The sequence below is a fragment of the Camelus bactrianus genome, chromosome 23, assembly GCF_048773025.1.
Source record: "Camelus bactrianus isolate YW-2024 breed Bactrian camel chromosome 23, ASM4877302v1, whole genome shotgun sequence".
Taxonomy (NCBI): Eukaryota; Metazoa; Chordata; class Mammalia; order Artiodactyla; family Camelidae; genus Camelus; species Camelus bactrianus.
In genome coordinates this window covers 13082317-13104448 of record NC_133561.1, presented here as the reverse complement: position 1 = coordinate 13104448, position 22132 = coordinate 13082317, and the positions used below count along the sequence as shown (strand labels likewise).

Genomic DNA, 22132 nt, shown 5'->3' with positions numbered 1-22132 from the left:
CGGCGCTCTCTCGGGGGCCGCTGGGGGTGCTGGGGGCAGAGGCCCGATTCCTTCGGTCGGCCTCTTGTCCCCGGGACTTTACTGAAGGGCTTTCTCCAAAGAGTCGCTTCCAGTCCAAGTTCCTTGTCAGCTGGGTGGCAGCTGGCCACGTGGGGGTCTTTAATTTTCAGTCCCCGGGAATGAAAAAAACGTGCAGACAGAAGTGGAGAGGGGGTAAAGCACCCAACCCTGGCCGCAGGGGGAGCCCTTTGAAAGAAAGTGGACGCGGCACAGGAAGAGTCTCCTTTAACAAGTGGCTCATTTTGTTTACCCAGATGTGACCCGGGGCTATGTTTAAAAATAATATTTTCATGCCCCCTCAATGTGTTCAAAAAATACTGGGCTGCATAACCAACTCCCAACAATTAAAGAAGAAACAAATCTATGTGGCTGATAAACCCCCAGGAATATATTCAAGGAATGTGATACAATGTGGAGAGAGAAAAAATAAAGGTGATTAGTACACTTAGCTCTCTTTTTGGAGGGGATGGAAACATTTGTGTTTATTTATTCTATACATCTGTCCTGTTTGAGAAAAAGGAAAGCTGCCTACCTGTGAATCTTTAGGAGGGACTTACGAGTGGGAACCAAATCACTGGGTCATCTGTCAAAAGACTGAATTAAATCTGGGAAGAGAACAATAAATTGGTAACAAAGAATCCAAAAGATAAATTATTAGGTGGAAACAAATTTCTTTATCACCACAAAAGGAATTTTAAAAAATACATTAGAAGCTTCTTGCAGAAGAGCAATTTCCAGGGCTTTGTGAGGCGCTGGACCTCAGGAACAGACCAGGTCCAACTCCTGGTTCTGACACAGGGCAGCAGCCAGTTTGCTTCACCTGCCCTGTTTGCCCACCTGTAATGTGGGGGCAGTAAAGACCAAACGGGATCCCAAGTACTTAAGCACTTAATAGGCACTTGGTAAGGAGTATTGTTTTTTAAAGAAATCACAATGCAAGCCTTTGAATTATGTGGTAATCCAGTATCAATGAATTCTAATTGCTCAGCTGGTTTTTAAGACATTTCATGATTCTTCTTATTTGATGCTGAACAGTTGGGGCATCATATAGCTCAGCCTGGGAAACTCAGGGTAAGAGTTTGCATTTTTTGTCATATTCCTCCTATCTTTCCTGCCGTTGTAAACGTTGTCACCTGGGAACAGTCCCTTAGCCTATCTCTGTTTAAACTTTTCCCTTGGTACAATGTGAATTATGAGAGCACCTTTAGTATATGTTAAGTATAAAAGGGAACAGACATGAAACTAGAGTCTGTATCTTTATTTGATTTAATGAATCAGGGCCTCATCTTTTGTAAAAGACGATAATTAGTTAACTTGAGATCCTATGCCTTGTTTATATAAGTCATCACGTAAAAATTACTACTTGACGTTCCAGATCATAAAATCCACATATTTGATATAGAAAAGAAATATACTTCTTGCTAAGTAAAAATTTAAGGCGAGGAAGCTGATCAAACAAGTAGTTAGTGTTGGCAATGGAAGTGTCACCATTACTAACCTTCCCTTGTGTCTTTAGTTCTAATTTTGTCTTTACTCTTGACAGATGATATTTACCTGCATAGAGCAAAAGCAATTTAGGCAAAGAGTTTGATTCTTTGACCGACACCAAAATTTGGTAGGCAAACATGGCTCTATTTTTAATACATTGGATTATTATCAGATATTATAATCTAATAATTAGTTTAGCTCTAATTTGAGAAGCAGTGCTTTCCAATGTTTATGTCCATGCTAGGATAACAAGAGGCTTAAGACAAATATTTCACCCTGACCATATGGGTTTCTCCTGTCTTAATTCCAGAGTATTTATGTTCTTTTGAAGTGTTTGATGCTATATGATATTCTACTTTAAGTAACTGTACTGATAGGTACCATACACACATATAGCAAATGCTTTAAGATCCATGTTGTATGTTAAAATGATTATTTTGGTAGATTTTGATATTTCTGAATTCTTCTATTAGAAACTTAACGTGTTTAAACCCTCTAAGTGATTTTAGGGTTAAGACTTAGCATTTACGTCTCAAGTTATGTATTTATCACTTTACTGAAACATACATTTTGATATCCTTTCTATCACCTAAGTAAGCATAAGGTAAAGAGTAAATATTTGGGTTAGATAAATCTCACAATCTGACATTAACCCAACTGTCTCCTCTCCTAAGGAGAAATATGATTAATCCATACGTGTTGATTTATACCAGGAGGTATAAAATATGAGGGAAAAAAATGACTCTTGACTTCAAGAGATCCAGGAGAAAGGTTTTCTATATATCTAGAATTCTAGCTTAAAGCATTTTGAAGTACCTATAGGCTAAAGAACTGTGGTACCTCCTGGTTGAGTGATCAGAATCAGGTAACCCATCACTTTGTTTTGTGAGATGTGGATCTAAAGAGACAGTTTTACTTAGCAAGCCTTCAGTCTCTCCTGGTTCTGTGGCTCTTTTCCATGTTTTGCTTTATCTGAATGGTGTGGGAATTGACACCAGTTATATTTTATGTCTGAGATCATAGAAGAGTCAAAAATAAGACCACACATTCCAATTAAATATTAACAAAACAGGCTGTGCATACAGTTAAGACTTTAAACATCTCTGGGATTCATGGAGAAAATACATTGGAGAATCAGACAGAAGGAGCAGAAGTTTAAAACATTACCTGGGAGAAAAGAATGTCTGAAAGATTGCACCGAGACAGGGAGTCTGGAAGATTTAGATCAGTATATAGCCCATGCGAGTCCATCCCCGACAGGAAAAGGCAACGGTGGAGCAGATATTTTTGGCTAAAGTAAAAGGCAAAATGAAAAAAGTAAAAAGTACCAGCATGAAAGAAAAAAAAGTTAGGTTTGAAGTCCAAAATTTGGATGGCTCTCTGTGTGAGTGTGTTGGAGGGAAGACGGTTATAGATGTGTCTGGGGAAAGCAGGGAGGGGTGAAAACAACAGGTGCCTTCAGGTCCTAGGAAGAGCGGGACAATCAGTTTTCTCTCTAGAGACTTAGGGACACCATTTGTTTTGTTCGCCTTTTTTCCTACTCCTTGTTTACTTTATTAGATCTTCCTTGACTTTCACAGGGTTTTTTTAATGTTCTTATTTTATTTCTATTTTTCAGGCTTTTCTTTAACATTTCACAAACAGAGCTCTCTTTGCCCTCGATTTGTGTTTAAACAAATACTTTGCCGTACGTTGGCTTTTTATTTTAAACAAAAGGTAGTTCTGTGTAGCTCTGTGTAGGATAGGCTTACCATTTACATGATTTATAAATGACACATTTAGATCTGAAATATCTGTATTATTTAATTTCTTTCTTTCTTTCTTTTTATAAAATGCCTTTTTCTGTGAATTTATTTACATTAATTTTGTTTTGATTTCCAAACTGCTTTCTTCCCCCCCCCCCTCCTCTCTCTCTCTCTCTCTCGCTCTCACCACCTTTCTGACATTTTACTTCCCCAGCCAACCTGCTAGAGGCAGTGCCCACACGGTGATCAGCAAAGTTCATTGCTGGGGAGGGTTTGCACACTGCTGATTGGCTGCTCCCAGGAGCTTCTAGTTAAGACTCAGTGCTGTAGCCTGATGGGAGCCTTTCACACAGACAGTCCTGCGGACACTAAAAGCAGATTTTATCCAGAGACAAGCAAAGTAGGCAAGGCTCATGGTTTTCGGAGAGGCGAGGGGGAATTTGCCGCCTCTCTCCCAGCACCCAGTACCATGGAGTAAGTAAGTCAGACCAGAAACCACACGAGTGAAGGCAGCTTTTCAAATCGGGCAGGGGAAGAAGGCTTCCTAGATATTGGTTCCCTGCGTCCTCTTTCTACTGCAGAGGCTGGATTGGAATGATGGGACGTTGGCAATAATTATGAAATAACTTTAGGAAGCATGATGCTTAATTCCCAGAAACTGTTACTTTGCTGTTTGTCCGTATCTGACCCTCCCCGTTGTTTTTGCAAGCATTTTCAACCATTCACTTCCACGCGAGGGTTCAGTGATAAGTATACACACCTACCCCAGATCACAGGATCTAGCCCAGAACAGAGGCTTGCTAGATTCCCTTCCGTCTCTCTGCGTGTTCCTGACAGTCTGCGCAGCCCCTCGCCTCTCCTGCTGCCCAGGGACGGGTTCTGGGTCAGTCACAGGGAATGAATAAGAAAGCTGAAAGGGAGACTGAAAAATAGGCACTGTTTCACGTTTGTGAGATCAAATTCAACTGAAAAAAAAAAGATAAAGAGACCAATTCCTCGTTCTTAGCCGTTTTCTTCTAAAATGCAGAGGCCACTCTGATAACTGAGTTAATTTTTAATGAAACTAAGGGTTTACTGACATCTGGGAGTTGTCAGACACTGTGAAAGCGCAGGGAGAGTCATCACAGCAGCATGTCACCGACATTTGGAGAATTATATGTTTTGGAAAATAATTAGCGAGAGAGAATACTTACTATCTCTATTTTTCCAGATAAGCAAACAGAGACTGAGAGTCAGGAGCACAGTCACACAGCTAGTCAATGGTAGTGTATGAAGAATGAGAAGGTTGAACGTAGGCCCTTAATTATAAACCCTGAGGGAAAAAAAAGACCAAAGAAAGAAAAAAAAAATCACAGGGTGTGAAAAATTATTTGGCAGTGATCACAAAATGGCATGTCAAAAGTGCAAATGGATACACTATAAATTGAATCCTCATTCTGATACTGAGTGACCTCTGGAGAGTTACTTAAACTTACTCAACCTCAGTTTCTTCATCTGTAAAATGGGTAATTATCTATCTTTGATATGAAATATGAAATTATATTGTGTGTATTAACTGCTCAACATGGCACTTGGTGGCTGTGGTTGGTAGTGACTGTCCAAGGGCTGAAGGGACAAGAACAAAGAAAATATTACTGACATCCTTCTGCAGACCAGTCCTCACCCTCCTTCACACCCAGGGACCGGCAGCCGACCTCAGAGTGGTTTGCTGTTAGTCATATGTATAATCAGTGCAGATCCATCCCCATTCCTGGAAAACCTCACAAAACAAGTGTGTCTTCTGATGGCAGGTTAGCAGCATCTTTAGTGAGGTGAACCAGAAGGATCATGGACCTGTAATTAGAAAATACAGGTTCTGTAGAAAACAAACTTATGGTTACCAAAGGGGAAGAGGGGAGAGGGATAAATTAAGAGTTTGGGATTTGCAGATACACACTACTGTATACAAAAGAGAGAAACAACTATAGTCCCCTACTATATAGCACAGGGAACTACATTCAGTATCTTGTAATAACCTGAAATGGAAAAGAGTATGTATGTGTGCGTGTGTAACTGAATCACTATGCCGTACACCTGAAACGAACTCGCATTGTAAGTCAACTGTACTTCAATAAAAAAAAAAAGAAAATACATGTTCTGGAACTTCTTCCCTCATTCACTGGGTCTGATACTGGAGAAGACACTTAACTCTGAGTCTCATCTCAGGTATCAGTACACCTATTTTAAAGATTCTCCATGCTTTTCTTTTGATAAAGAATAATACCTTCATGATGTATTATTTTTCAGAGGGCTCTTATAAATGTTACATTCCTCATCCTTCAGTGCTCAAGACAGCACTTTGCAGAAGGGTACTACTTATGTTTTTCAACTGTTAAAGATGATATATTTTAAACTGTGGTAACATGTCAACGTGTCACTCATTAAAATAATGCAAATGTAGCTATATTTCCAAGTCACATATTTACAAGTTACAAATGGAGAAACTGAGGCACTGGGTGCTTTCCAGTTGACCCAACGTCATTGCTAGAACCAAGACTCTACATTTCCACACCTTTTGTCTACCTTGGGATGATTTGCCTTTTAAACGTTTCCCCGCAGTCCTGTCTAGTGAGTAATGACATTCTCGTTTTCCTGAGGGGCTTAGTTTCTCAGGAAAGTGGGGCAAAAGTGAGCTTATTGGTTTTGTTTTCTTTTGGTCAGCTGCTTACAAGCTATAAAGAATTTATTTGCTATTTTTTGCCTTCTTCTTGCTCTTTGGTGGAGACAGTAGTCATGGCGGGTTTACAAGACATGGTGTGAGATTGCCTCTGATGACTGTGACATACACGCGCCTTGTCATCATTTTTTGTGAGAGGCAGGAATACCTGGAAGCTCTTTTCTTAGAAGAATGTCTTCCAAAGTCCATGTCCTGATAATTACCGTCTACCTCTGAGCGGGTGTCTTGAGAGAATCTGGAGGAAGAATTACTTGAGAGTAATTCTCAGTGACGTGCGTCTGGGCTTTTGTTTTCTATCTGCTGTGACGTTTCTAAGCATGTATCAGCCCAGTAGATAAGAGGAAAGAAAGAGGATCCTTGACTCGGGCCAGTGGGGACTAGAGGTTGGCTCCTTGCAGGAGAGCAGCAGAGACATCAGGTTCAGGGAGGAACTGTCTGGACAGGCCACCCGTTTTCTGTAGAATTCTTAACCTGAAGAAACTGCCGTGAGATTTTGCAGGAGAGAAAACAGGGGAGCTGGCAGCTTGCTCTATCACTGCTGACCAAGTCAACTGATGACATTGTCGGGACTTTACGGGGCCAATAAATAATGTCCACTCGTGAGTCTAGAACCAACTGAGAACTGAGGGATCTGAGACAGGAGGCAGGTGGTGATAAAAACCGTAGCTCCGTTTTTGAGAAAAGCTGGGTTGGAGGATGGACTATGGATGTCACAACAGGCTTCCGAACACTTACCTCAACAGTAAACACATTCATCTTCTTCGGGCCCGAGCTCAGCAACTGGAGACACAGAGGTGGGCCCAGGACCAGAGGGAACGGATGCTCTCTGAGGGCAGGCAGTTCAAAGGGTAAAGCCTGGGAGGGGCTGAGCCAGGCCCTTTCTGTTCCTTCCACTAAACCCACCAATGAGAGAAGACCTTCCCGCCCCAGGAATGACTTGTCACATGGAAGTTGGAGAGAGAGTGAAGGGGTCAGAAAGATCCTACCTGGTGGTCACTTCATGGGAACACAAGACGAGGGGAACGATCTCCCCCAACTCCCTCGAGCTTTGTGTGCTCTTCACTCGGGGCTCCCCTTGAAGGGCTAGACGAGCAGTCATCAGGAGGGTATGCTGCCCACAACAGCCACTGTTTACTTTGGGCGTTCTCCTTGGGTCCAGTGTTTGGCAATTTTGATACCCCTCCCCCTCCATGATTAAAATGGATTAGAACAGCAAGTATATTAGTTAAATGAACTCTGAGGCCCCACAGATGGTCAGTATTGCTCATCAGAGATCACACAGTGACATGAAATGAGAGCATCGAGATCGTCTAAAAATTCAATGTCAGCAACATAAAAATGCCCCAAATTTAAACAACAGGAGTCTCCTCCTACTATCAGAGCATAAAGGAGAAATTAAAATTCAAAATGAAATATATTTGACTGCATGAGTTTCTAGCCAAAGAAATCAAAGCCCCTGATTATTAATTTAAAAGCCAGATTAAAGGCAAGTCAAAAAACAAAACTCATAAAACCCCACTTCTCCCTCACTTTGGGCACAGTCTGTGTGAGTTTCGTCTCAGGCCTGGTAGAGTCATGGTCCCTTCAGTAGTTTTAGTCTGGATTCTCTTCCACTGGAACAGATGTCATCCCTGCAGGACATCCGAGGTTGGAGAAGTTCAGCACCTTTTAAAGACCTTCTCTTTCTTTGTCTTTGGTGTTCTTCAGTTTTGCTACAACAGTTCCAAATGTGAATTTCTTTTTATTTATCCTGCCTGAGGATTGTTGTGTTTCCCAAATCTAAGCTTTTATATCTTTTATAAATTCTGCAAGATTTTCAGATATGATCTTTTCTAGTTTCGGCTCTCCCCCATCTCTCCTTCTGCAACATTGGTTAGATGATATTGGATCTTCTCACTCTGTCCTCCATGCTTTGCAACCCCTTTTTCCTATTTTCCACTTTTTGTTGTTCTATGTTGCAGCTTAGGTAGAAGAGGAGAGGGAGAGAGAGAGGGAGGAAGGAAGCATGTTGCAAGCTAAACAACCCCCTGAATTCCACGTCCATCTTGAGCGCCTGTTTCTGCTCAGTCCACACTCACCCTCCGGTGCTCAGTCCACACTCACCCTCCTGGGAGTGGGCTTTTTCCAATCCTGTGCCTCAGGGACCATTGCCTCTGCCTCTGGCTCCAGAATTGCCGAGGCCTGTGAACCCTGCTTCCCAAGGAAGCTCCTCCCTCCCTCCCATGTTTGTTTCAGCCTGAGGGTGCATCTCGGCAGACTTCTCAGCTGAAGCTGTTTTGAATAGTTCGAAGCTCGTCGCGTTGCTCCGACATCTTGATCCTCCAGAGATGGTTTCCCACAGCCTCTGAGTTGCAGGTCTCGAGCAGCATGCCTTCCTGCTGAGTCTCCTGCTCTGAAGGCTGGGAGGGGCTTCCAGCATTTTCCGTGTTTTTCTGCTCCTCTCTCAGGAAGGCTCCGCCGAGTTGTTGAAGGTTGAATGGGTTCATCCAGTTCTTACAGTCGTCCCCTTTCCTTCTCTGCCCCACGGAAGGCCGCTGTTTTTGCTGGACTTTTCCCCTTTGACTTTGTCCTTGTTTTCTGGTCAGACATTTATTTTTCTAACATAGATTTTTTTTTTTATTGCAGTGAGAGAGAGGAAGTCAGTGTGTCATGGGTCAGCCAAAGGCAATGGTTGTCCAAACCAGGCTTGTCAACTCTCACCTCCCTGAGTTGGATCATCTCACTCGAAAAGCATTTTCCAAATAAACCAAAAATCTAAGCCAGGCCTGGACTCAAGCTCTTGTCTTCTTGCCTTGATCCCCTTCCGTGTGTCTCTTCCTCCTTGCGTCTGTCCTTGGAGTCCTGACCGTCTGTTCTGGACCTCTCCCACAGGTCACAGGCAAACCCCTACATCCATGGTAATGGTTTTGCTTTAAAGCTCCTATTAGGTACCTTAGCTACTCTATGCTCCTTTTCCTGGGTTCTCCTCTCAAACAGCTCCACATCTTATTGACGCTTTGTATAGCTCTGCCAGTCTTTACGTGGTGGTTCCCCGTTCTGTTTACTGCATCACAAACCACCACATGCAGTGGCTTAAAACAGCATTCATTTGATGATACTCAGGATTCTCTGGGCCGGAATTTGGAAAGGACACAGTGGGAGCAGCTTGTCTGCTCCACGATGTCTGAGGCCTCAGCTAGGAAGATTCAAAGGCTGGGTGGGGGTAGTGAGGTGATGGCAGGAGGCTGCATCATCCTATGTCCGGCTGCCGGGCTGGAAAGTCTCAACTTTCCAGGACTGCTGACTGGACCATCCATGTGGCTTAGATTCCTCACAGTTCAGTGGCCTCAGGACATCATCCATGGTGGCTCAGCTTTCAGACATGAGTGTTCCATCAAACAAGGCAGATGCTCCAATGTCTTTTCTGGCCCAATCTCAGATTGTGTGGATTGTAAGCAAGTGACCAGATGGAGGGAAGGTCAAGCCCACAGACCCACTTCTTAATGGGAGGGGCATCCGGGTCTCCCTGTGGTGAAACATGTAGAACAGGAGATATAGTTGTGGCCACCTTTGGAAAAAAATGATCTGCACAGTCTGCCCTCCGGCTACAATTCACATCACTTCCACGTACAAAATCACTTACCGCTCCCCCAAAGCCCTGAAGTCTCATCCCATAGGGCATCAGCTTCACTTTCAGGATCTTGTCATCCTACTCAAGCTGGGGTGAATGAGGCTCCTCAGGGACAGCTCCTTAAGTCTCCTCCCCTGCATCTGAAGATCTGTGAACTAAAGAAACAACGGGCTTGCTCGCCACACACCCAACAGACGACAGTGGGACAGACACAGGGTGACTGCTGGCTTCCCCAGCTGCTTGTATTTCAGATGGTACCACAGCTTTAAGAGAATGACTTTTTAAAATCAAAGCTTAGTTGATTTACAATTTTTTGCTGCATAGCATAGTGATTCAGTTATACATACATATATATTCGTTTTCATATTCTTTTTCATTATAGGTTATTACAAGATATTGAATGTAGTTCCCTGTGCTGTACAGAAGAAACTTGTTATCTATTCTGTGCATAGAAGTTTGTATTTGTTAATCCCGAACTCCTAATTTATCCCTTCCCCCCATCTTTACCCTTTGGTAACCATAAGTTTGTTTTTTACCTCTGTGAGTCTGTTTCTGTTTTGTAAGTTCATTTGTATCATTTTTTTAGATTCCACATATAAGTAATGATACTTATCTTTCTCTGTCTGACTTAAACTTCACTTAGTATGATAATCTCTAGGTTCATCGATGTTGCTGCAAATGGCATTATTTTTTATGGCTGAGTAATATTCTATTCTATATATGTAAATATATATACTACAGCTTCTTTATCCAATCATCTGTCGATGGACATTTATGTTGTCTCTTTGTCTCGGCCTCTGTAAATAGTGCTGCTATGAACATTGGGGAACATGTATCTTTAAAAGAATGACTTAATAGCCCCCTGGATCTGATTCCCTCTGGGGGTGGTGAGGTGCATTCTGGATGCCAGTCAGTCATCTGAAATCTTGTCTTTAAGAATATTTAGATAGATGTGCATCTCCTTTTCTTTTTTTGCATCTGTCTGGCCTTAAGAAAATGCTCTCTTCCTCTGGTGCAATTTCCCTCTTGTTTCTGAGAGCCAACTACTTTTCCTCTCACCTCCTTTGCACAGGAAGACTGAGGCATAGAGTGAAAACAGTCATAAAAGCTCATGCTCACGAAGGCTTATTAAGACATCCCTGCATCTGTAACAACAGCCATTCTTCTGTAAGCACTAAGCTGCTTTCACTTGCCAAGGTCAAAATCCTGCGTGGCTCACACTATCTGAGCATTAACGCCTAACAGTGCTAGTCCTGGCATCACTAGGGGCCTCACTCTCCAAGTGTTACTTTGGCCTCTAGATTCTCACCTTTATTCTTCTCAAGGTTCCTGCCAGCTCATCAGAATGTTAGGACTTTAGGGACTAATAACTAATACCTCTTTCCTACTTTACTGGGTTTGGAGCAATTGATAGATAAAATACAGATGACAACTGAATATAGTATCAGTTTTATTACAGACATGACATGTTACAGGAGATGGCTTAGATGTGTAGCAGCAAAGAGCTTTTTAATAGTTCATCCCAGAATTAAACTCACCCACCCAGCCCCAGACCTCCCTTCACAGGACAGATTCTGCCCCCATCAGTTTCCCTCATGTCCACATGGACCAGGATTGCAGGTCTCTGTGGGGAGGTAAATATCAAAAAGAAGAGGCCAGAAGAGGTTATCTGAGTCTGCTCCACTCTTTCTCCCACACCTACTAACCTGAGCAGTTATCCTGCCTCTGAGAAAAGGCAGGCAAGTGACAAAAAGAGGGCAGGGATGTTACTCCTGTGGAGATGCCCTCATTCGACTGTGAAGCTTGGGGAACAGAGGTTCTCCTTAACACCAACAAAAATCTGTGAGCTGGGAGGCTCTAGTGTGAACCCTGTGGACCATCTGCCCGAGACCTATTTATCTCAATGGGAAGAAGCATATTTGGTCAAGAAGTTGTGAGACATGTCCAATCTGAAGTCACCAGATACCTCCCCGACCCCTTCCTGTACTGTCAGCAGACTTGGGTCTAAGTCCCCCACTCAAAGATGCTTAATAAATGGCAAAGATGCAACATGGGAACTGCAATAAGGCAGATACACTACCGGAACCAGCAATAAGGCAGATAAAACATAAGTGGGAGAAAAATAATTACCCCTGGTGACAGAAGACATTTTTAGCTAAAACCATGAACATAAACTGTCAGAACTCAGGGGGAATAATGGAAGATAACAAAACATTACAGAAATGAAAACCCACCTTGGAAGCAATGAGACATAGAAAAATCACTGTATAGAACAACTGATGATATGGAAGGCGGGCTTGAGAAACTGACCAAGGAATTTCAGGCAATTAGAAGGAAGATAGTAGATCCGAATAACAAACAGTAGAGGTACTCCATACACGTACAAGGTGTTTCCTGAGGCTGAAAGCAGACAAATGTATCAGAAAAAATATTCAAAGGTATAATGGAAGAATTTATTCTGAACTAAAGGAAGAAAAAATTCTGTAAATCAAAATGGAAAATTGATACAGAACAATCAATGCATACATTCTGGAAAAGTTTCTGAATATCGGGTGTAAAGAAAGAATCCCATAGGGTACCCAGGCCGAAAACAAACTCACCTACAAGAAGCAAATATCAGGCTGGATTCAGATTTCTTTACAATAACATGCAATGCCAAGATACACCGTATTAAATTGTCTCCCCAACAAAAAGTCTAAAGAACTTAGAAGCTAGTATTGTTAGAAGTCTTGGAGAAATGGAACACATACATTTTAAAAATTTTATTTAAAAATTTTATTTATTTTGGGGGGGAGATAATTATTTATTTATTTTTAGAGGTGGTGCTGGGGATTGAACCCGAGACCTCGTGTGTGCTAAGCATGAGCTCTACCACTTGAACTATACCCTCCCTGAAAATACAGTCTAATATGTTAGTATAATGTGTGGAGGAAGAATGTACACTCAAGAGTTTGATGCCTGGATCAGATCTCTAATCTGTCATTTACAGATTATGTGATTGTAGGCAAGTTGCTTAAAATCTTTGGGCTTTAGGTTCCTCACCCATATAACAGGCATACCTTGTTTTACTGTGCTTCGATCAACTGCACTTTGTAAACAGATAGTGTGTGTTTTACAAATCAAAGGTTTGTAGCAACCTGCATCGAATAAGACTATCAGCACCATTTTTCCAACAGCATCTGCTCACCTCACGTCTCTGTGTCCTATTTCGGTAATTCATACAATTCAAACGTTTTCTTTATTATTATATTTGTTATGGTGATCTGTGATCAGTGATGTTTGATGTTACTGCTACAACTCACTGATGGCTCAGACAATGGTTGGCATTTTTTAGCAATGAAGTATTTTTAATTTTGTTATGTACATTGTGATTTTAGACATCATGCTATTGTACACAAATGGTGTAAACATAACTTGCATGTGCACTGGGAAAGCAAAAAACTTCATGTGACTCACTTTTTTGTGATATTCGCTTTATGAGAGTGGTATATCTCCCAGGTCTGTCTGTATTATTTTATGGGGCTGTTGTAAGAATGAAACAAGATAATAACTACAAAGTGCTCAGCACAGGGCTGGGCAGACAGAGCTCAATAAACTAAAACTACTGAAACCTCATAATTTATAGCAACTGTAAGATGCAGTCAACTTTTGGCAATTAGATTATGTATGTATAACCTATATATATATAGATGTGTGTGTGTATTACACACAAAAAAACTATACATATACACATAACTGTATGTGTATAATTATAGTTAGAACATTTTCCTTAATTGCACTTGGTTGACATCCTTAGCCTTTCTTATAGTCAGGTACTCGGCCAGGGCAGGGCACCTGGGACAGGTAGACCTCCCGCCTGTGCTTCTCAGCCACTGGCTTTGTAGTTCCATTGACTGCCCTCCTGGGGCAGTGACGTAATTCTTCTTATCTGCCTTGGGTTAGGGGAATGACTGGGCCACAGGCACAACTGATATATTTCTGCTGCTCTCAGGTTTTTCTTGCAGTTATGAGTGACAGAGAAATGCAAACAGCAGGGACTGTGTTAGTGCTGTCAAGTGATCTCCAAAAGGCCCCCTCCTCTCTTTTTTGAATATACTGGGGATTGAACCCGAGGACGCCTGCATGCTAAGCATGCGCTCTACCACTGAGCTATTACCCTCTCTGCAAAGAAGGCCCGTCTTATTTTGACTGCTTGGCTTGCAGTCATATGTTACATGCTTCAGAATCTGAAGACAGGATAAGCCAGAAACTGGGAAGGGAGCAGCACTCAGGCACAGCTCTTCTCGTGTGAGAGTGTCGTCCGTGTGATACTGCTATGTATGCACTGTATCACAAAGATGAATATGAATACGCTGATGCTAATATTCGGCCCTCTGGGGGCTAACATTTATTGAGTGCATGCTCTGTGCCAGGCCCTGTTATAATCACTTTACACCTATTAACCCTTTTAATCTTCACAACCCTATGAAGAGGCACTATTATTATTTTCCTTTTCCAGTAGTGAAAATGGCCCAGACAATTAAGAAACTTGCGCAAGCCCACACAGCTTCAAAACTTCCATCAGTCTATATTGCATGACTTCTTTTAAGTTCTTCATCATTTTAATACTAATTTTTAGAAAAGACTTTAAATGATTAATTTCCTCAAGTTCTCAGGGTAGAAATATTTTTCCTGGAGGTGAGAAGGGAATGTGCAACAGGCTCACTGAATTTGGAGGCTCACCTGGTACAGGGGTGAGCCCTTGGATCAAGGATGTTTTGGCAGGCTTGTTAAGGATCCTCAGGGATCATTAAAAGACAAGATCATGTTTTACAAGGCTAAGGCAATGAATGGGGCTAGAATTAGAAGGTTCTGCTAATGGATTCTGTGGCTTTTTAAAAATTGAATTATAGTTAATTTACAATGTTGTGTTAGTTTCAGGTGTACAGCAAACTGATTCAAATTCTTTTTTCAGATTTTCTTTTTCAAGTTCTTTTCCATCATAGATTATTATAAGATATTGAATATGGTTCCCTGTGCTTTACAATAGGCCCTTGTTGTTTATCTATTTTATATATTGTAGTCTTTATGTGTTAATCCCAAACTCCTAATTTATCTCTGCCCCTCCCTCTGTGGCTTCTTTTCAGTGAGACATTTTTATATATTTCCAAGCCAAAAGCAGAGGTGTTTTTTTTTTTTTTAGGAATGATTAAAGTTCAGGGCTTGGGGAGGAGGAAGGGAAAAGAGAGCTTATCAGATCTTTTTCGGAATGAGACAAGAGTGTAACAATGAAACAAACCAACAATGAAACCTGCAGGGGTTCTCTCATTCCACTCCCTGAGCTGGCGGAGAACAAACACCCTTCTTCAAGGACTCCCTTCCTTGGTTTCCCCCCGAGTCCTGGACAGTTCTCTTCGGGATAATGTTTACCTGGAACAGAGCCTGCTGTCAACAGAAAGGCTCTATTTGGAATAAAGCTTCATGTAGGTCAGTCATTGAACTCTGAGTATCAGGTCATGCTGTGAAGGACCCATGGGGGAAGAGCAGAATATTCTCTCCAGTGGCGAATGAGACGAGTACACGGAGGAGGTGAACCCTGGCTTCTCTGGTGGACACGGGACTTCTGTCAACCGCGGAGAAACTGCATTTCTGAGCGCTGAGCGGGAGGGTCAGGCTCACAAAAATGTGGCTGCCTGTAGTCCACCCCTGGAAGGAGGCCTTATGATCGAAGACCCTAAAGGCCGACAGAGGTGATGTTGTGCCATGAGGGGGTGACAGAAGCGCCAGTGTGCCCCTGTGAAGGCTGTGACCAGAAGAGAGGATAAAATAGCTATCCCGCAAGTGGTGGAGGAGTGGGAGTGCCGAGGGGGGGGGGCAACCCTAACTTCTCGAAATGCAAGGCAGGAAGCACCCCCGGAAAAGCAGGGTGGGTCGGGTTGGTGCTCCCGCGCCCCACGGGGTCACCATGGAATCCGTAAGGAAGCTGCGTCAGGGCACGTACGCCAAGGTATTCACGTCCGCCACCGCGAACACACCCCGCAGCAGACAGGAGCCTTATCACTAAGAGTCAACAGTCACGGCGCGGATGATCCGGGGGACTGGAGAGGCGGGGTCATCGGGTGAACCCCACCTCTGCTTAGGGGGGAGTCTGGGATGAGTGCCATCCAGACACGCCCCCTCTTCCCAGCAGCTCCCCTCTCTGCCCACTTCTGTCCTTAGGGGGACAGACGCAGGCCCGCGGCCACGTGCCAAGGGAGGCAGGGCCGCGAGGGAGGGGCAGGGGCCGGGGAGGCGGCTGAAGGTCCTTTCCGAGGCGGCCGCCGCGGCCCCTCCTTTAGACTCTGGACGTGCGGGGACCGGGGCCGCTCTGCCTCCGCCTTATAAGAAGCCCGGGCGCCGGCGGGCAGGGCGGCCCGGGAGGCGGGGACCAGGCCACCGCGGAGTCCAGGGCGCCGCGCCCCACCTGTCGCGGCGGCGCCGGGCGGTCGGCCGGGAGATGGGCCGCTACTCGGGCAAAACGTGCCGGCTGCTCTTCATGCTCGTGCTCACCGTCGCCTTCTTCGTGGCCGAGCTGGTGTCGGGCTACCTGGGCAACTCCATTGCGCTGCTGTCCGACTCCTTCAACATGCTGTCGGACCTGATCTCGCTGTGCGTGGGGCTGAGCGCCGGCTACATCGCCCGGCGCCCCCGCGGGGGCCTGGGCGCCACCTACGGCTACGCCCGCGCCGAGGTGGTGGGCGCGCTCAGCAACGCCGTCTTCCTCACCGCGCTCTGCTTCACCATCTTCGTGGAGGCCGTGCTGCGCCTGGCCCGGCCCGAGCGCATCGATGACCCGGAGCTGGTGCTCATCGTCGGCGCCCTGGGGCTGGCGGTCAACGTGGTGGGGCTGCTCATCTTCCAGGACTGCGCCGCCTGGTTCGCCTGCTGCGGCCGCCGCCGCCGCCAGCTGCAGCCGCGGCATCAGCAGCCGGCGGCCGGGGCTGCTTTCGGGGGTCCCCGGGAGGCCGAGGGCCACTGGCCCGCCCCCACCCCGCCAGCCCCCGGCCGCGATTCGGCCGTGACCCTCCGCGCGGCCTCAGTGGAGAGGAAGGACGAGAAGGGGGCGACCGTGTTCTCAAACGTAGCAGGTGCCTTTCGGTTGCATCCTCTGGACTGCGTTGCCCGTCCCTCCTCCCGCGCCCAGTCTCTTCCTGCTCATCCCACGCCCTCTTTTTCACCTGCTTGCTTTTTCTTTCTTTCTTTCTTTTTTAAAAAATCTATTTCCTCTGCAGTACGACTTTCAGTCTCTGCCGCTAACTGAACATATTTATTTTTCCGCCTGGATCCTCGGGCCTCCTTTGCCTCTTTTCCCTTCCCCCAATTCTCTCTGTAGAGGAGTATTGATTTTCGTGGAAATCAGTTATTGTTAGGCAACAGATAGCACTCTCCACCCGTCCCCCCTTCGTTGGATGCCATCTGCACTTTGCTTTTCTCCCTCCCCCTTTGCCCATCCTTCCACCCCCTTGGGAATATGGTTTAGGAATGGGGGTGGGTTCCCACTGCCTCTTTTTTGTTTTAATTGGAATGAAAGTGTGAATGAAGTCAAAGGAGAATCACAAGGCTGATTTCAAGGCCAAAATGTGCTACTGAGGGTTGGGATTGTGTGTTTGGAGAGGTGGGGGTCTGATCAGCTGGTAGGAATTTAAAATAACAAAACCTTTTTTTGAGTCCATTGGTTTTTTTTGTTTGTAGAACTCATACACAACACAAGGTTTCTTCTTTGAATGCAGGTGATTCTCTGAACACCCAGAATGAACCAGAAGAGATGATGAAAAAGGAGAAAAAGTCTGAAGCCCTGAATATCAGAGGTAGGATTGACTTGGGGTCCATTTGAAATCCTTTTCAGGGTGACATATGGACTTCATTTCTGTTTGCCTTTTCATAGGTGTGTTAGAAAGTAGGCCGTTTACATGCAGTCACTATGACCTTAGTCTCTTGCCTAATCACTGCATCGATTTTGAGGGAGGCAAAGTTGCTAATGATTTATCCTTGCTCCACTTGGATCCATGCTAACGCTGCCTGCTCCAGGGCTTCCCAGATCAGTGGCATGCTGCTACTTGATTTTGCTGCTACTTGATTTTGCCCACCCGTGGAAACTGCTAACACAGAATGCAGCCTAGATGCACTGCACCTTCCCTTCCCAACTTCTTGGGCACAGATTTGAATTGAACATCATTTGGATAAAGGTTGGAAGGGAGTAAGTGGGCTGCTATCCAAGGTTATGCCCCAAATGACATCGCTTGAATGACCCTCCTACCCTCAGTTATTTCTGCCAGAAATCTGCTTCTGTGAGGGGTCTGTTGGCCCACCTGTATCTGCACCTCCAGGCCGGAAGTGGGGGTTCTGATGAGGCATGTGGAAAGCACATCACTAGGATTCCTCCTCCCACGTGCTCCAGGTCACATGCCCAGGGCGAGGCTCAGCCCAAGGAGATCAGACGTGCTTTTCTCACAGGACATCAGCATATTTCACTGCATCTCCCTTTCCCAACTTCTTGGGCATAGATTAGCTTCAGAGTAATGCAACAAGGATGAATCTCCAATCTGACAAAGAATTTCAGTAAAAATTATGCAAAGACTATGATGTTTAGGTGGTCTGGGGAAGCCTGTAGGGGGAGCTAAGAGGGAAAAAAAAATACAAAGAAACACTAGTGACGCAGGAGACGCCTTTATTTCAGTCTCATATCTGTTTCATGAAGTGACACCCAGGACGGAAAATCAGAAAAGGACAGCAACACATGAGTTCCTAAAAGTTTCTCAATCAATTAGTTTTAAAAATTTAACTGCAATAGGGGAATTCCTTAAAAAGTGTGGTGGTGAATCTTTTTGGAGAGAGAATCTATGATGAAAACTCATAATCCTTTAATTTATCCTTTTTTAAGCTTCAGTTTAAATATCCATATATGTATGTGTGTGTGTGTGTGTGTGTGTGTGTGTGTGTATGTGTGTGTGTGTGTGTGTATAGTGGGTTTTTAAGCTGGAGTTCATCACCATAGCACTTCACCTTTTCAAATCACATTCTGTTAACTGTTCTTTTTTAAACTGAGATAGAATTGGCATAGAACATATTAGTTTCAGGTGTACAACGTAATGACTGGATCTTGGTATATACTGTGAAACGATCACCACAATGGCTGGTTAACCTCCATCATCATACATTTGTGTATGTGTGTGTGTGTGTGTGTGTATATGTGTGTGTGATGAGAACTTTTAAGATCTACTCTCTTGGCAACTTTCAAATATACGATACAATATTATTAATTATAGTCACCATGATGTACCTTGCATCTCCATGACTTATTTATCTTATAACTGGAAGTTTGTACCTTTTGACTCCACTCGCTCATTTTACCTACCCTACCCCCCATGTCTGTCAACCACCAATCTGTTCTCTATATCTGTGAGCTTGTTGTTTTTACGATTCCACATATAAGTGATACTATTGATTATTCATTCTTCCCTTATGTTACAGAGAAAAGAACAGGTAGGTGGAAAGAAGCTGAGAAGGAACAGTAGACCCCAGTAGCTATTGGGACCGTGTTTGGAAGGCATAGTGCAAGGGAAACTCGTACGAGCTTGCTAACTTTCAGTCCACATTGAATGGAGCTCCTGGGTACAAAAATGCCAGTGGTAAAACGCCTTGCTGTACCTGGCTGAGACCTGTCGGTCCACAGGTACTGACAAAAGTGCACCTCAAGCTTCCAACAGAGGTCAATAATGCAGTGGCAGAAAGGTTGGGATTTGGGTGCAAGCTGCCTGGTTTTGGGTCCTGGCCCTGCCACCTGAGAACAGTGTAACTTTGCAAGTTATCAAACCTCTCTAAGTCTCCAACTGCCACATCTTTAAAATGAGGGTAAGAATAGTACCCATTTCATGGGGTTGTGTAAAGGGCCCAGGCACATGGGAGGAAGGCTAGCTAATGTTGTGATGGCGTGTGTACTTTGTGCTGGCCCCATTCAAGAATGAGTCACTTAGCTCTCGTAATGACCTTAGGAGGTGGGTCCTATTGTCAGTCCTGTAGTGAGTGGCATTTCCAGGCTCCAGCCTAAGCTGCTGCAGTCCAGGTGAGCTCAGTGCCCTGGCCGTGGCTCACAGGAGCCTTCCCAGATTTTGGGCTAAGGGAGAGGCTGGCCTCACCTTGCATTCTGTGCCCTTATCTTAGAGCCATGATTCAGGGAAGGGCCAGTTTCTCTTGTTCCAATGGAATAAAAAAGAATGCCTTCTAGGAAACGCATGCCATCTTCTTTAAAGCGCATTCCTTCAAAAATCTTCAGTGCCCTTTGTAGTGGTTGATTTTATTTCATAGGATCAAATATAATACATTAAAAAAAGGTTGCAATGGAGTGTCAGAAAGACAATCAATCCTTTGTATTTCAGTGTAACTATAAAGAGATGAATAACAACCCTGGCATCGTTTGAAAATCAACCTCGCTCTAGGAGATGTTTCTCTTTAATTCTTATTTTTTTTCTCCCAATGAGAAGGATCTCTCATCTTTCCGCAGCCACGGGTTAATGCCTAGTGCTAATGCTGTGTTTCCAGCTGTCCCGCAAATATGGCAGGACTGATGGCTTTTCAAAGTGCTGAGACTCACGTCAAATTTCAACTTATGTCACATTGCCATGCAATATGCCAGTGTTTTGGTTTTGCTTTTATTTAAAGATGGCAAGTGAGGGCTAAGTGTCCTGCTGTTGCCAAGCTACCTTGTGAAACTAATGACTCATCAGCTGATGGGACTGTCTAGCAGGTGGCAATCTCTGTCTCTCAGGTGGTGCTGCCTGATTTCACTCTCCTAGTCACGGAGGGGTTCACGTCAGGGTCTGTGCAGAAACCTTTACTGCATCTAGAAAGAGTTCCCAACACTGCTAGCATCCAAGAGCTTGCTGTTCCGTGCCAGCGCTCTTTTCCAGATGTTTCCATCCTTCTCTTCAGCTCTTTCCTGCCTCACCCCCTCCCTACCCCTGAGCGACCTCCCCGGCCCATCCCCTCCCCCCTCCATTTCAGGCACATGTACAGTGAGGGGAGGAGGGTTTAGTCTAGCGGATCTGGTTTGAGTTCTGCTTCTGCTTTTCACTAGATAGATGGTGACTGTGGGCAAGAAACATAACCTCTCTGAGCTTCAGTTCCTTTGTCTACGTGATGGGGATGATAGGAGTGCCGACATCACTGTGTTGCGGTGCGAGGCACCTGGCTGGTTGGATCAGCACAGAGGATCCATCAAGGAATCACGTCCATTATTATCATCGCCTCCCCATCAGTTCTGTACACTTCTCAGTAGGTTTTCAGATGCTGTTTCACGTCCTCGTCAGAGCTCGCCTCTGCGAGAAGTGAAGCAGACGTTATCATCATCCCGGTTCCACCGCTGAGAATCTTGTTTCTCGGAGACGTTGACTTTCACAAGGTCTGTGACTCATAGAGGCTGTCAGCTCTGAGTCTGAATGTAGTGCATGCATCTCCCATCACATCAGCCACGTTACGTGACAAGTGCGTCTCCATCCGCAGCCTCCCTCGGGTTCTCTGCTTGGAACGCCGTCTGGCTGAGTTCCCTCTGCCTGGAACGTCACTACCTTCTGAAGTCTGTCTCCTCTTCAGAGTCCTGCCCAAGTTGCCCATCTCGCCAGAAGTCTTCCCTGAGACTCCTCTATCTTCTCGGGCGAATAATCCTCTCCCTAGAAGTTACTGATACTCTTATCTCAGAATCCAGCCAGTGGCTGTGTTCCCCAGAGGACAATGACCATCTTTGCATGGGCCCCAGAAAACACACTGCAATAACCAAATCTCAGGAATTTAATGCAATGATGCTGTAAGCAATTTTTCATGCTGAAAGTCATGCGAGTTTAGGTCATAGAATCGATTTAGTAGAGTATGACTGACATTTAAAAAATTAACTTGAATTGAATGAAATAGAATAGAAAATAGTAATACATCATATGTAAGTACAGTTTTTAAATTTTTTTCACTAAACATTTGTTTCTGTGTTTGTGCTTGGGCTAGGATGCAAAGGATGATTCTTACTTTGGTTGATGTGAAAAATAAGTTTAACACTTTTATGCAATTCTTAGGGGCTAATGGTGAGATTTCTCAGAAGGAGAACCTGAAACTGGAACTTAGGACTTAGATGAGGTAGGATGCACAGTGGTTCTCTAGTCAGACTAGAGACATATCTCCAGACTTATATCTCCCCTTAGACACTTTGTAGCTGTGTGATCTCGGATCAGTTACTTAGCTACTCTGTGCTTCAGTTTCCTCATTTGTAAAATGAAGAGAGTGACCACTTCAGAGAGTCCTTAAGAGGACTTAACATATAAATACAGGCAACGTTATAACAGTGTCTGGTGCATACATGTTAGCTGACTTATTATTGTTTAGTAAAAGGCAAGACTTACTCTATGTTGTGGGAGTTACCAAACAGAAAATAGTTTTTTGTTGAGTGCCTAGATTGTGTACGTCCAGTGCTAAAATATAAACAAAGGAAATGCAGGGTACAACCCTCATCCT

General features: G+C 44.4%; 1 protein-coding gene across 3 annotated transcripts in view; it reads left to right on the top strand.

Moving 5' to 3' along the window:
* Positions 1-22132, top strand: part of SLC30A10 (solute carrier family 30 member 10) — a 33060-nt gene that overhangs the window by 614 nt on the left and 10314 nt on the right. Inside the window, exons 1-2 of one of the 3 annotated variants that reach the window (XM_074351633.1) lie at positions 15575-16725; positions 17368-17445. In XM_074351633.1, the coding sequence (XP_074207734.1) occupies positions 16095-16725; positions 17368-17445 (709 nt within the window). In that variant the 5' untranslated portion in view covers positions 15575-16094. Of the gene's footprint in view, positions 1-15574; positions 16726-17329; positions 17446-22132 lie in introns of those variants that run through there. The other 2 variants (XM_074351634.1, XM_045509500.2) reach the window with 2 other exon arrangements.